The sequence below is a fragment of the Cavenderia fasciculata genome (assembly GCF_000203815.1).
Source record: "Cavenderia fasciculata unplaced genomic scaffold Scf_Dfasci-F-a-25c12.r2-5, whole genome shotgun sequence".
In the NCBI taxonomy this organism is placed as follows: domain Eukaryota; phylum Evosea; class Eumycetozoa; order Acytosteliales; family Cavenderiaceae; genus Cavenderia; species Cavenderia fasciculata.
This window is the reverse complement of record NW_004457729.1, coordinates 3,475,973-3,491,193: the sequence shown is the minus strand read 5'-3', so window position 1 is coordinate 3,491,193 and position 15,221 is coordinate 3,475,973. Positions and strand designations below refer to the sequence as shown.

General features: G+C 36.4%; 5 protein-coding genes across 5 annotated transcripts; all 5 read left to right on the top strand.

The window, feature by feature from the left end:
- Window positions 1-2,085: 2,085 nt before the first annotated feature.
- DFA_01736 (FYVE-type Zn finger-containing protein) lies at window positions 2,086-5,629 on the top strand (the record flags this gene model as incomplete). Its single annotated transcript, XM_004359644.1, has 6 exons — window positions 2,086-2,790; window positions 2,891-3,025; window positions 3,112-3,658; window positions 3,956-4,481; window positions 4,587-5,279; window positions 5,482-5,629. The coding sequence occupies 6 exons, from the start codon at window positions 2,086-2,088 to the stop codon at window positions 5,627-5,629; spliced, it is 2,754 nt and encodes a 917-aa protein (XP_004359701.1).
- Window positions 5,630-5,802: 173 nt separating this feature from the next.
- DFA_01735 (FYVE-type Zn finger-containing protein) lies at window positions 5,803-6,402 on the top strand (the record flags this gene model as incomplete). The annotated part of the gene is made up of 1 exon (XM_004359643.1): window positions 5,803-6,402. One exon carries the CDS (start codon window positions 5,803-5,805, stop codon window positions 6,400-6,402), a length of 600 nt encoding a protein of 199 aa, XP_004359700.1.
- Window positions 6,403-6,812: 410 nt separating this feature from the next.
- DFA_01734 (uncharacterized protein) lies at window positions 6,813-8,171 on the top strand (the record flags this gene model as incomplete). Its single annotated transcript, XM_004359642.1, has 4 exons — window positions 6,813-7,209; window positions 7,287-7,599; window positions 7,701-7,908; window positions 8,013-8,171. 4 exons carry the CDS (start codon window positions 6,813-6,815, stop codon window positions 8,169-8,171), a joined length of 1,077 nt encoding a protein of 358 aa, XP_004359699.1.
- Window positions 8,172-10,094: 1,923 nt separating this feature from the next.
- DFA_01733 (uncharacterized protein) lies at window positions 10,095-11,159 on the top strand (the record flags this gene model as incomplete). The annotated part of the gene is made up of 1 exon (XM_004359641.1): window positions 10,095-11,159. One exon carries the CDS (start codon window positions 10,095-10,097, stop codon window positions 11,157-11,159), a length of 1,065 nt encoding a protein of 354 aa, XP_004359698.1.
- Window positions 11,160-11,290: 131 nt separating this feature from the next.
- On the top strand, window positions 11,291-14,205 carry ctnnbl1 (armadillo-like helical domain-containing protein; the record flags this gene model as incomplete). The annotated part of the gene is made up of 11 exons (XM_004359640.1): window positions 11,291-11,307; window positions 11,489-11,516; window positions 11,554-11,583; window positions 11,657-11,749; window positions 11,829-11,935; window positions 12,023-12,575; window positions 12,647-12,795; window positions 12,898-13,091; window positions 13,179-13,489; window positions 13,555-13,630; window positions 14,015-14,205. The coding sequence occupies 11 exons, from the start codon at window positions 11,291-11,293 to the stop codon at window positions 14,203-14,205; spliced, it is 1,749 nt and encodes a 582-aa protein (XP_004359697.1).
- Between the last annotated feature and the right edge of the window lie 1,016 nt (window positions 14,206-15,221).

Genomic DNA, 15,221 nt, shown 5'->3' with positions numbered 1-15,221 from the left:
CGAGACATGAATGACATCTCCAACCTGTTGTTGGTTGAGTAATAGTGCATGTCACCTGCCGACTATGGTAGGATATTATATATGGCTGGCTTTATTTGTGTGATAGATAGGGAGGGCTGTACCCGGCACTCCACTCAAACATTTCCTTGTTCCTTTCCTTCTTCTCGTCGTCGGTCTCACCCTCTCTCTTTCTCTCTCTCGCGAGAGGATGCATCAGACCAAATAGAATAATTTTTTCAATTTTTTAAAATTTTACAAAACAGGAGAGGTGAGACATGACAGAGAAAAAAGACGATCCTGTCATCTCCAATTTTTTCCATTAATTCAATAGGTTGTTGGCACCACCCGTTATTACAGTCCAACAGTGATAGCATAGATCACTTCATACCACCAGAGAGTACAGTATCAACAGCATCACCAACAAACACAGCAGCAACCATTCAGACAGTTTCCACCAACCCATTACACAACAATACACGCATATCATAGCAGATCTCTGTTGTTGCGAGATAGATCTACACCAACTCTTTATTATCAGTCACTTTTTATATTGTAGTTAGCAGATGTGGTGCTGCTTGGCATATTGCGTCACCGTAGACCGTCCATCATCCATCACCTACCCTAATAATCGATATTACACAATTCCACCTTTTTCCTTCCCTCTCATTATATATAGTTTTTTTTTTTGATAGGCGATCTCCTCATCCTCACATAGTATCGTTATTTATTATATTTGGTTTCATCTTCTTCATTTTAATTGGGTGTGGATGCGGCAGTAATGATTGACATTGATTCGATACCCACATGTTGTCCTATCTTCCACACACCGCATGTACGCTTCCAGGTGTCACCATCGTATCTCTCATTTCATTTCATTCCTCCTTTCATAACCAACAGCCACACACAGATTTTTTTTTTTTTTTTTTTTGTCTAATTAATTTTTCATCGACTTTTTTGCAACGACACCATTGTTCCTCCCTATGAAACTAAGTATAAGTACTTATGACCATTATAATAATGGTTGTTTGTGTGTATGCATGCATCCTATCGATGTATATATTAGATTCATTTGAACAACAAATAATTGAGATAGGCTCTTTATTATTTATTATACCGGTACTGGTTGTTGAAGGACATCCTTCCATTTCAAAGATCGGATTCCAAGGAATCCTTTCCTTCCCACCAACTGTTGGTTGAATATTCGAGTCGTCGCCAAAAAAATACGGTTTTTTTTTTAATTTTTTTTTAATTTTAATTTATTTATTTTTTTGTTTGCAAAAAAAAAAAAGTTGGAATAACATGGAACATGTTAAAACTGGAATCTAGATCTGTTGACAGGAAAAGTTTTTATCATTATACAAATAATAGTAGTAGTACCAGCAAAACAACAACTCTTTTTAAAATTTGTTTATTTTTGTTATTAGTACTCTTTTTTATTATTTATTTAAACTTGGTAACCATCCACATCCACATCCACATCCACACATCGCATACTCATTCCAGTTAACATCCATTCCATTCCATTCACAAACATACAAAAAAAAACAACAACAATTTGGATTGTTTATGTCTTTTTAAAACAATATATTTATATATTATATTATAATATATTACAATCAACATTTATTTACATTCTTGTTATAATATCATACCCATTCCTGTTTACTAACCAACCATTATTTTTTTTTTTTTTTTTGTCACAATAGTAAATTTTTTTTTCCCTTATTTAGAGATTTGTATAATTAATTAATTAATAGAAAGAAATAACCTACCTATCATATAAATAGTAATAGTAATAGGATTATACAATCAATCAACCAATATCAAATAGATTTATCTTCTACACACTCGATTATTAATTCCAATCAAAAAAAACCAACCAACAATCAAACCAAACCAAACCAGTTTATATATATATATATATACAACCATACATTTTCATAACATACTACACTTAGACTTAGTTATTGCATGGAATCATCACCAAAACGAACAACTATATTAAAATTTGTAACAAAAGGAAAAGGATTTGAATCGGTACCGGATACCACCACCAAAAACAACAATAACAACAACAATAATAATATGGATAGTAGTTCACCTGCAATGCAAAGTACTAATACATCATCACCCAATATCACCAACTTGAGTAGTCGTCCACCAGCCAACACCTCGTCGCCGGCCAACAACAACACCATAAACCTCATAGACAACGATATCAATATGGACGACGACATCCAAACTACTACCAGTACTACAAGTACTACAAGTACTACCAACAACTCTACGAATAATAATAATAATAATAACGCAAAACAACCGAGTACACCATCAACACCAACAGTTGTGCCACCTAGACGTGCAGCACCACCTCCACTAGACGAAAACGCAGACGAAACAGACGATGATCTATTGTTGGACGAATATCCATCCGACGAAGACGACGAAATATATCCAGAAGATGCCAAGTCTCGAAGAGGAGGAGGCCACAACCAGAACCACCAACAACAAACATCGCCACAGGGTGACAAGGTAGCACGTCAAATCAAACGTGTACGTAAATATGCCGACGAAGAGGAAGAACAGAACCAACAAGCACTCGGCACACCCAACCAACTCGGACAAACTCCACAAACCCCTCAAACTCCAGGTGCCTCTGGAGACAGACCAGCACCAAACGGTCGTGGTCGTCCCAAGAAATACGTCCCACAAGACGAAGAAGATGATCCAAATGATCCAAACAATGAAAAGAAAAAGAAATCAAAGAAAACTCCTCCCAATACTTTAGATGTAAGTAAAAGATATATAGTAAATTAAAATAGATATATAGATATATATAAATACACAAATATTAATTAATTAATCTATTTGTTTGGTTATATTTTTCTAGATTCGTCCATGTTGGTTTGCAGGATGTACAAAAGCAGATAGATCATTGAAAATCCTTAGACCTTGTTTAATTCCAACATGTAAAACTCATGCTATCAAGTCTGAATCTAGAATTTATGATGCTCTTGGTAAAGGTGTATGTATACTACTATACTTTAGATTAATAGTAATGAGATGAATAAGAGAGAGTATTTATTTATATTAACTTTTTGTTATATTTAGTTTTGTTTGGAAGAACAAGGACAAAAAGATACGGTTTGTGGTATTTGTGGAGAATCGAATAAACCATTGTCTCATTGTGCCAATGATGAATGTGCATTTGGGTATTGTCCACCATGTACAGAGATTATTGTGAGCAAGCATGGGAACCAGCCAGGACGTCCAGGATGGATGTGTTGGGTATGCAACTTTGTCAAGATCAGAGGCAAGGAACGTGAGCGTACGAGATGGGTGAGGGAGGTGTCTCAACCAAACTCTTACACACCAGGTCCCCGTAAACAACGTGTGCCCAAGGCGGCACCAGAGGGCAACACGTCTGGAGGAAACGAAGGTACTCCATCACTGACTGGCAAGCGTCAGAGAAAGGGTAAGCAGAACATGGCCGGTATGGAGGGTGAGTATGACTTGGCTGCTACAGCTGCACCCGGTGGCAGCGGTACACCCAACAACAACGCTGCTCCAGCACCAGCCAAACGTGGTCGCAAGAGACTGTACAACGCCGACCAGGGACAAGCTGACACTACCTCGGTACCAGCGTCACCAGAGCAAGGTGAGAATGGAGAGTTTGTGTACCACTCGATCATGTCGCCGGAACGTGAGTCTCTGGGTCCCATCGACTCGTTTATCGAGGCGGCCTTCAACTCTATCAAATTCTTTAATTCGATTCTCAAGAACCAGAATGACGACAACTTGGCCGAGCACTTTAACGGGCTCGTCACCATGATCAGCCGTCTTCGTACGATCCGTTGGTCCAACGACTACCAAATGGTGTGGAGTGCCATTGAAGAGCTCGGTATGCTATTCAAGCGTAACCTCGAGTCTTCTCAAACCATCCTCTCGATGCAAGGCGAGATCAAGGAGCTCACCGACGGCGCCATCCGCGACACCAACAATGGCAACCGTAATCTCCCACTCGAGCGTGCCATCTCGCGTGTCTTTGAACACCACGAGTTGTCCAACCGCATCGAAAAGGAGTGTACGGCCACCCGTAGCATCCTCGTCATTGCCATTGACAATGCCATGAAGGCAGTCGAGGAGATGCAGGCCCGTCTTCGTCTCACGTTTGACGAAGACACCAAAAAGGAGGTCCGTATCTCACACGAGCTCGTCTCGCTCGAAGAACAACTCTCCAAGACCATCGTCGACGTCCAACGTCTCAAGAACCAAGAAGACGAGCTTGTCGAGAAGCTCTCGGCCGTTCGTAACCAATTGGCCACCGTAGACGGCCACCGTGAAGCCCTATCCAAACGTTGCAGTGACCTTAAAATCGAAGCCCTCCTATCTAAAAATGAATTGGCTGAAAGTGAATTAAATGCAAAGGTTAAAGAAGCTACATTGGATAATGAAATGAATGCTCTTCATTCTTTAATTGGGTAAGTTAACAACAAAGACAAAGATATATATATATTTTTTTGAAAAAATAGGTTTCTAACTTGGAGTTTTTTTTTTTTTTTATACTTTTTTGTTTACTTTTTTAGATTGATTGAAGGAGTATTTTGGGGACACGAATACTTTTATTGTACAGAGATTGGTGAATGTGAAAAGGCAATCAGTGAGAAATTGGCATCACACAATGAAAAGATTACATTCAAGAATGATATCCCATTGGCTAGTGCTTTGAAGAGCGGTATTCAAATCCAATCACTCAAGGAGCTTCAACCAAACAACAACAATGTGTTGGCTACTAATACTTCTGCCAATGGAGATGTTAGTGCTGGTGGGGAGACAGAGGGATCGGATGATGTTGTCAGCTTTGTCAACCCATTCAAGACGCTTTGTATCTACCACAACGCGTGTATGGAGCATAATGTGCCCGATTTCCATTTGGAGAAACCCGATCGTATCCGTGTGGCCGTGTCGACCATCCAAGAGTTTGTGAATCGTTACCCTGGCATCGTCGAGATATTCAACACACCACCCGAGATTGAGCAACGTTATGTGATGGCCGTCCACGACGCCCACTACATCCGCAAGCTCGAGACGTCGTTGCCACCAGAAAACTCGGATTACGAGACACATTTGGAGAGCGATAATACGGGAGCGGCCGTAGCAGTCACGCAAAAGGAGGGAGAGGACGACGAGATTTACGATACGTTCTTGTCGCATCGTTCGATGAAGGCGGCACTCAGAGCAGCCGGCGCGGTGTGCTCGGCCGTCGACTCGGTCACCAAGTATGGCTACCACAGAACATTCTGTGCCGTGCGTCCACCCGGCCATCACGCCGGCAGATACGGACGTACCGCCGACGCCCCCTCCCAAGGGTACTGTCTCATCAACAATGTCGCGATCGGCGCCAAGTACGCGTCGCTCACCTACGGCTACCAGCGTATCGCCGTCGTCGACTTTGACGTGCATCACGGTAATGGCACGCAGGAGATCTTGTCGGGTGACGACAACTTCCTCTTTATCTCGATCCATGTGTGCGACGAGAAGCGTTATTTCTACCCGGGCACCGGCAAAGACTACTCTGAGATGCGCGAGGACGGCTCGTCCGAGGACAACATCCTCAACGTCGGCTTGAAGCGTAACAGCGGCTCCAACACCTTTTTGCAGGCGTGGACCAAGAAGATCATCCCGCGTCTCGAGGCGTACAAGCCGCAACTCATCTTCCTCAGCGCCGGCTTTGACGGCCACAAGGACGACCCCACCAACGGGCTCAAGCTCGTCGAAGAGGACTACTACACCATCACCAAGATGATCAAAGAGGTCGCTGCCAAGTACTCGCGTGGCCGTATCATCTCAGTGCTCGAGGGTGGCTACGGTATCGAGCGTACCAACAGTTTACAGCGATGTCTCAATATGCATCTCAAGGCACTCGTCGAAGACTCCAACAGCGAGATCCTCTTTAACCAGGCTGCCTCGGGCGACTTCTCGCTCATCAAAAAGCTCTACAACGGCTCGGCTGTCAGCACCATCCGCGACCCCAACAAGGTCGGAGACATAGAGTCACTCAACTACTACGACTCCATCTCCAAAGACTTCCAAAAGGAAAAGGCCGCTGAACAAGAGCGTTTCGAGCAACACCTCAACACCACCTCCTCTCAACTGCCATCCTCTTCACCCGCATCACCATCAGATGGTAATAATATCAATAATACCAGTGTCAATAGTAATGCTACCGATCGCGAAATGACCGATGTCACCACCACCTCTACAACCTCAACTACCACAAATAATAATAATAATACAACCGATCAACAACAAACAAATACAACTCAAGAAAACGCCAACAACAACAATGGAAATGATAGTAATGTTTTAAATACCTCTTCACCAATTTCCAATGATCAATAATCATCGTTCATATGATAGATACATCCTTTTTTTTAATATATATAATCAATCTTATTTTTCATTAACCAATATCATATCCTCTTCTTTTACATGTAAATAAATTAAAAAAAAACAATTAACAATTATATATACATCAGCTGGGGGTGGGTTGTTCCTTAGAAGAGTGGTAGATAGATGATAGATAGATAGACAGATAGATAGATAGATAGAGAGATAGATAGATAGATAGATAGATAGATAGATACCAAAACAGGCCATTTGTGTTAAGTGTGGTCATTGTTTGAATAAATTAATTTTGAATGCATTTAATGAATTGGATTGTAACTCCTCTTTTGGTATTGAATATTAAAAGTATAAGAGTACTCTTTTTTGACAGATAATATTTGTAATAATAGTAGTAATATTAAATGATGAGTAATAATAGTAATAATAATGATAATAGTGATAATGATGATGGTACGGGATTAGACCCACCTTTTGATAAGGATCATAGTATAGAGTTGTATCATGATGGATTCTACACTAAACTAAGTAATGGTGTAACATTCTATCAATTATTTGAACCACAACTATCTACTACTACAACTAGCTCAGTAGATGCTGAACAACAACAACAACAACAACAACAACAACAACAACAACAACATAAATATACACCAAGATTAATTAGAAACTTAAATGATAGTACTAGAAAGAAGAGTGGTACTAAAGTAGTATTATGTCTACACGGTTTGGTATGGTGGTCTGTATCTTTTAATCGTTTAGTACAACCTTTAATAGATCAAGAATTTACTGTTTTATTGTTTGGTATGAAGAGATATATAGATAGATAGATAGATAGAGACTAATTTGTATTATATTTGTTTATTTATTATTATTATTAGACTTTTATGGAAGAGGTAGAAGTGAATCACCTGATATACCCTATTCGATTGATAATCTATTATTACAAGCATGTGAATTGTTGGATCGTTTAAAGATAGAGTCTGTCTATTTGATGGGTTATTCGATGGGTGGAGCTGTAGCAACTCAATTTGCAGCTACTCATCCACAACGTATCATCAAGTTGTGTTTGTTGGGTCCTGCCATCATCCCAGTTCCAGTACCTCTTATTGCTAAAATCATTACAATGCCATACATTGGTAAATTCCTATTTAAAATGGTTGGTGCCAATACAATGTTGAATCGATTGGAAACGTAAGAGACAAAGAGACAGAAAAAGAGAGAGAGATATACTCACACCAAATATTAAATACTAACAATAATAATATTGATTGGATTGAACTGACTTATTATAGTGAGAGATTTGCAAGTGATATAGCAGACAGTTCGAAAATCGATCCAAAGGTAATCGATGATTTGGTTGCCAAGGTTAAATGGCAAATCACACAAAAGCCTTCCTTTCTCGATGCATTCCATTCCACACTATACAACATACCGTTTTCAAGTGGATTACTTCATCTACTACCTCATATTCCATCAAATATTCCTGTTCTTGTTATCTTGGTATGTGGTGTATTACTTACTACCAACCACCTTAATTTGTGTATATGTACTAATAATAACTTTCCATCGTTGATCAATTGATTATTTGGTTGTTGTATTTATAGGGTAAAAAAGATTTGGTCATTCCAGTTGGCATCGCCGAACCAACTCTCAAAAATAACCTCCCTCAAGCTCGTATCAAGGTTATTGACTGCGGGCATGCTTTCACAGTGGAAGTTCCCGATGTCACTGCCAATCTAGTAACCTCTTTTCTTTGCGAATAATCATATTAATTATTGATCCTGTGTACACAAACGCACACACATGGGCTACGCAATCATCACTTCTTGTTTTCTTATATATATATCCTCCTCCTACTTTCCGTTTTTAATATATTTATTAATATCCTTCCCATATAATATCCTCATTTTACACCCAATCAACAACCAAAACCCAACAACAAACCAACCAACAACACCAATCGTATACATATTGTACGTTTGTAATACCAATACTAAACTACATTTTTTAACCCTGCCCATTTCATTGTATGTTGCCATCCACTTCTAATACTACTACTACTACTGCCACTACTTAATTCCCAATAACAATCAGCAAGTACCCCTCACCATACCTGAACATCATGGTTGAAGTGTGGTAGGATGGCATTACCAACTTTATACCCCAACAAAAAAAACAATGTCCCCCCAATTTGTTTTTTGTCGTTCAACGGATACTTTTCCACTTTTTTTGGAGGGTAAACGTTCAGGTTTGAAATGATTGCAACTGTAATCAACAACAACAAGGCGACAACAACAATATCAACAACAACAACAGTGCAACAAACAAAACAACAACAACAATCAACAACAATAGTACAACAACAACAATATTGTTGTGGTAGGGTCGGGGTAATCAACAGTTGTTGTTGGTTGTGGCGACAACACTACCACCCACCTCTTGTATATAATAAAACTTTTTTTTATATCTTCATACATAGATCCTTCAAAGCGATATCACTACTACTACTGTTCTATGTACCCTTGGGTTACGGATGGTTGAAGGAGGGTGAGGGTTAGGTTCCCTTGTTGTACGGTGATCACAATCATTTGTTAACAATACAATGTTGTAAATCCAATTCTCCTCTTCTTTTTACGAATGATAATTAAATCTTTCCAGCTGCCACAAAAATAACAACAACAACAACAACAAAAATCTGTAGTAATTTATGAACTTTGCATTGTTGCTTATTTCATCAACATCATCAACCAATCAAATCCAAATCTATCCATCCATCTCTCCAACAATCAAATCTTTAATATAATCTTGAATATAACCATCCAGTCTTGAACACACTACACTTTTGGTTACCACCACTATAACGACTTGTCGACCCCGTCATCATCTTTCCAACAAAACCCACACACAAAGCTAACTGCTGGGTTTTTAAAGAGTGCAACCCCCCGTTCCACAAGTAACGAAAGGTATATTTACAAGCTTATCGAAAGGGAGATTATGATTTACCCAACTAGATACAGACTCTAACCTTCTCTTACCAAACTAACGACTCTAAACTAATTTAGACATCCAACAATTACAATTGTTTCCGCAAAAGGTGAGAAGAAGGCGTTGTTGGGTATTGACAACAAGGTTGTGGTCTTGAATCTCCCCGTTACCAACAACATCTTTTTTTACCCCAAAATTTGGAGGGTAAATTTTAAAGTAATTAAAAAAAAAACCTTCCTTTCAAAGGGCCAGCCCTCTCTCAATCAAAAAGGATCACAACAAGCCTCCTCCAACCCATTTCTAAATCACAACTACTCAATCAATCATTTTGATAATAGATATAAATATACAAATAAGATAGGATAGATAGATAAGATAGATAAGATAGATATACAATTAAGATAGTTTAATCAAACAGATAGATAGATAGATAGATACAACTTTAAACAAATAATTAAAAGTAACAACAATAACAATAACAATAACAATAACAGCAAGTGCAACTTCAAAAAGGTCGTTCTCTCAGAGAGATATTTTTAAAATTCAAAAAAATTTGGGAGGCGCCCTTTGGAACCGACTGACCTGTTGAACTTCAAGTTTGAGAGGGTCCATTAAAATCGTTCAGTCACCTATCAACACTATTTGTTTTGATTTAAAGTTGATTTAAATCAACTAGGAAGAGGAACCTATAAAAACCAGTCATGACCAACATTCATCATTCAAGCAGCTCTCCTAGCTATCAAGTCTCTTTAGTGTCTCTCTCCTCTGCGTCCTCCTCCGAGCCTCTCCTCCTCAGCCACGGCCATAGCCATAGTAGCCACAGCCATAGCCACCGTGACCACTCTGCCTTTGTATCTAATAGTAATAATAGTAAAGAGCAAATAGTACCACATCAGCAGTCTACTTCCTCTTTCCCTTGCACCACCACACCCGCATCACCAACTTCACCCACACTACGACCGAACCCCACATCTCGTAGTAAAACCTCAACCTCAACAACAACGACAACGTCGACTACCACAAACAACTTAAATATTAATAGTAATAATAATAATAATAATAATACTAATATTGTAAATAATAATAATAATAATAATAATACAGATAATATAAAGGAAGCTCATAGTATAGTAAAATACATTGCATCAACACATAGTAATAATAATAATAATAATAATAATCAACCAAATCAACATAACCAATCTATCAATTCAAAAGTTAGAAGTCCCTGTAAATACACATCATTCAATCACTCATCATCTTCATCTATTAATCATCGTTCACAAAGTACTCAATTATTGAATAGTACTCAGAGACGTCGGTTTAACAATAATAATAATAATAACAGCAACAACACTAGTAATAATAATAATCTATTTAATAACAATACGATGGTATCTTCAACTGAACCTCTATCACAACCAACATGTTGTCTATCCAGTGACATGATGATGTTGGATATCATTGACTCTTCTTCTTCTTCTCGTCCATTGCCAATGATTGACAACAACAACAACAGTTGTGTCCAACAATCGTCTTTGTCAAGTAGACCAACCACACCTCAAAAATCGGTTCCATTGAGTGAATGTCCAGGCGCACCCAAAAAGAAGTGTCGATACTCTAAATCAAGATTAGGTCGTTCTGTTCCAAGAGTCTTGTTCCCTTCGTCATCATCATTATCCTTGGTACCATCACCATCACTAATTGACACCAGCCAATTTAGTTGTTTACCAACCTTTTCATCAGATTTATTAAATTTACTTTAATTCATCCATCCATCGATCCATCCATTAATTCACAACCAAACCAAATCAAATCAACCAAATCAAATCAAACCAGCCAAATAATTGTACATTTAAATTATATTTATAATAATAATAATAATATTAATAATACCATGCATACTTTCATAATGTAAATAATTTAATTTCCTCAATCAACCAACCCAACCAATCAATCACCTCCATAATAATAATCAACATCAACAATCAAATACTAATCCCAAATTGAACTCTAACTCAAACTTGTTGTTAATCAAATAAATATTCATTTAATTTATTTAAAATAAATTTATTCATACTTCTTTTAATTTAAGAATTCCTCTTGTAAGTTTATCGATTTTAGTATTTTCATTCACTCCAAATTCATTGATTTCTAAAGATAGATATAGACGTTATGGAAAGTCAATTTGTATGTATATGTATATGTATATACATTGATTGATAAAGTAGAAGATGACTAATATAAAAGTATTTATATGTAGAAACGTAAAGAATATGATAATCAACAGCAACAAGATGATAGTCAACTATTAAAGAAATATAGTAAATTACTTGAAGAGGCTGATGAAGCTGATGTATGTTACATAATACATTAAAGGGTTATACTATATCCTATTATACTTATCACTACATTTATCTCTCTTCTTATATTAGTTTGAAGAATTGAATCCTACTACATTAAAAAAGATGGTATTATCATTTGAAAAGAAGTTTTCTACCAATCAAGATCAAAGATCTAAATTTAACAATCAACCTGAAAAGTAAGTATAGATAGAGCAATATATTGTAACCATACGAATAGTACTATTATACATATATAATAACACCTTTTTGATTATAATATTTAGATTTATGCAAAGTGAAATTGAATTGGATGAAGAGATAAAGAAACTTCAAATCATTGCAACAGCACCTGAATTATACCCATTATTGGTTAAATTGGGTACAGTTGTTTCATTGGGATCATTATTGGATCATGAAAATGTAGATATAACTATTGATGCGATCGATCTATTCAATGAATTGGTACAACAAGAACAAGAGGCAGAGGAAAAGGTATTGATTCACGGTCTATTGGAGAATGGTGTTTTGATTGGTTTCGTACAGGCACTGTCTTCTCGTTTACAGACTGCCAATCCAGATCATAAACAAGCGATTGAGAGTGCACTCGCTATCATTGAAATGTCAATAGATGCCATTCCAACAGATGTGTCTCAATCGTTGATTGAACATTCAAATATATTCCAATACTTTTTCTCGGTCATTAAATCAAAGGATGCACCTCTCTCTCTTAGGCTCAATTGCAGTGAACTATTATCAATCATATTACAAGACAATGAAAAGGGAAGATATGTATTTGGTAAAAAAGATGGTATAGATAATTTATTAATCATTATTTCAGTATGTACAAAGTAGTAGCAGTAGTTAATATCAATCAGTCAATTATACTAACTTTGATTTGATTTGATTAGCAATTTAAAAAGAAATCACCAGAATCATTGGAAGAGACAGAGATGATTGAAAATTTATTTACAAGTTTGTATTCATGTTTATTCGATCAATCAAACAAGAATATATTTTTAAAATCAGAGGGTATTGAATTAATGTTATTAATCATAAAGTATGTAATGTAAACTGGCTGGCGTCATCCAATCCAGATCGAGCAAGAGATGATGATGATACTAATATTTTATAATTTATTTATTTATTTATTTGTCTCTAGAAATAAAACAACACTTAGAGGATCAGCACTAAAAGTATTGGATTACGAATTAAATAATCACAAAGAAAGTAATCAGAAATTTGTTGATGCATTGGGATTGAAAACATTGTTTTCATCATTAATGAAGAAATTAAAACAAAAACATCAATCTAAAAAGGAATACAAGAAAATTTATAATCAAGATCAAGATGAAGGTAAGGAGGGAGGAAAGATAAAAAAAAAAAAAAAAGAAAGAATAACTTTAACTTAATATTTATTTCAATTTATTTCTATTTATTTAGAACATATAATTATTATACTTCAATCATTATTTAGTCAATTGGATAAAAATAGATTAGAAAGATTACTTTCTAAATTTACAGAAAACAATGGTGAAAAAATAGATAGACTTTTTGAATTGTTTGAAAAGTATAATAACAAGGTCAAGAATGCAGAGGATAAAATCAAAAAGGAAATTTTAAACAGAGACGAAGACGATGATGAGGATATCGACGAAGATGAAATCCTATTACAAAGAATGGATGCAGGATTATTCAAGTTGCAAAATATTTGTTTGATTATTTCTCATCTTTATGGTCAACAAGATAAAATGGTATGGAAAAAATAGACAGACTAGATAAATTTATCTAGTACGAGTACTAATTACCCTCCCTCTAGTTTAAAGAAAAAATAGAAAATATTGCCAAAAAAGATGGAAAACGATTGTCACTAGATATAATCAATGTATTAAATGGTATGAATGAAAGAATGTTTATAATGGATGGTTAATGAATGAATATTGATATAAAAGTATACATATACTAATCACTGTTGTTATTATCATCGTTGTCTATACAGAATACAAAGGAACAATCGATATCGATTCCAATGAAAACAAAAGTCAAAAAGAATTGGTCGAACGATTGACCGATGGATTATCCAAACTCTAATTATGGTAAATTTTGACAAAAAAAAAGTGGAAAGAGAGAGAGAAAAGTCAGTATGTACATAATTTCATTAGCACCTCTATTCAATCAAAATACAACTGAACAGTAATAATAATAGTAATAATAAATCAATACGGGAAATTGATTGATTTGAACTCGATTATGTGGTGTCCACAAGCTTCCTTTTTCAGGTATCACCACTACTTTTCCCAAATTCAACCATCATCCACCAAAATGTTTTGAAAGTATGATTTATTTTTATCATAATCCAAAAGTACGAATAGTGATCATTCACTACTATCAATTCATGTCACCAACGTCGTCGACGTTGGCGTCAACAACAATAGCTACAATTCCAACACTCTCTCTCAGAGAGAGATAAAATATTGCTCATTTCGTCATCAACCAACCAACCAACCAACGCACCACCATTAAACTAAATCTTGCCAAGACATCAGCAGCGCATATCCACATTCATTAGACTGTTTTATCTTTATATGTAAAGAATGATATAAATGGAAATGGTGTGTGGGATCCCGTTTTGATTAAATTGGAATTCAAGAAAAACCAATTATATACTATTAAGCGAATTGGGGATCCAAAAGACTGGACTGGAGTGAGTAGATGGGAAAAAAAAAAAAGGTGGATGGTTATCACAATAAGTATAAATTGATTGATTGATCTCCTACCACTAGTGGTGTCAATAGTAACAACAGAACTAGCAATAATGGTCGTGTGGTATACATTTAATGAATGAATTGTCAACATTCGAAAAGATCATCATCATCAACAACAACATCATTTTCGCTCGTTTTCATCTTCTCCTTCTCCTTCTCTTCCTCCTCCTATCCAATCTATCATTGGGTAGAATGGTGGAGGGTATAATTAACTTCACCTCTTTATTAGTACCCCATCTTGTCTCTGTTGTTGTTGTTGTTGTTGGTCGACGATTAGATTTCAAAGTAATTAAAAGGTTAACCAATTAAGGGAATTATAGATTCAATGTATCCAGTCACATTTGGTTTGGTTTGGTTTGGTTTATTTTCCTATAGTTGATATAGTAGGACAACCCATCCTCCCACAGCTCAGCAACAACATAATAATAATAATAATAATAATTCATTCAACAACAACCCAACGTTTCACACGAACGTACTCACTACCCCCAATCAATCACCACATAATGATTCCACTAGTGTGTGGGTGGGTCAAAATCGATTTGTGTGGTGGTAAGTAAATCAATGATCAACATCAAATTAACGCGAAGATGGGGTACTAGGGGTGATCCGATACCCCTGCCATGCATATATCATTTAATTTGTTTAAAACACACATACATTAATGTAATAACTCACTCATCAACCAAAGGAGAGAGAGAGAGAGAGAAAGAGTATGTGT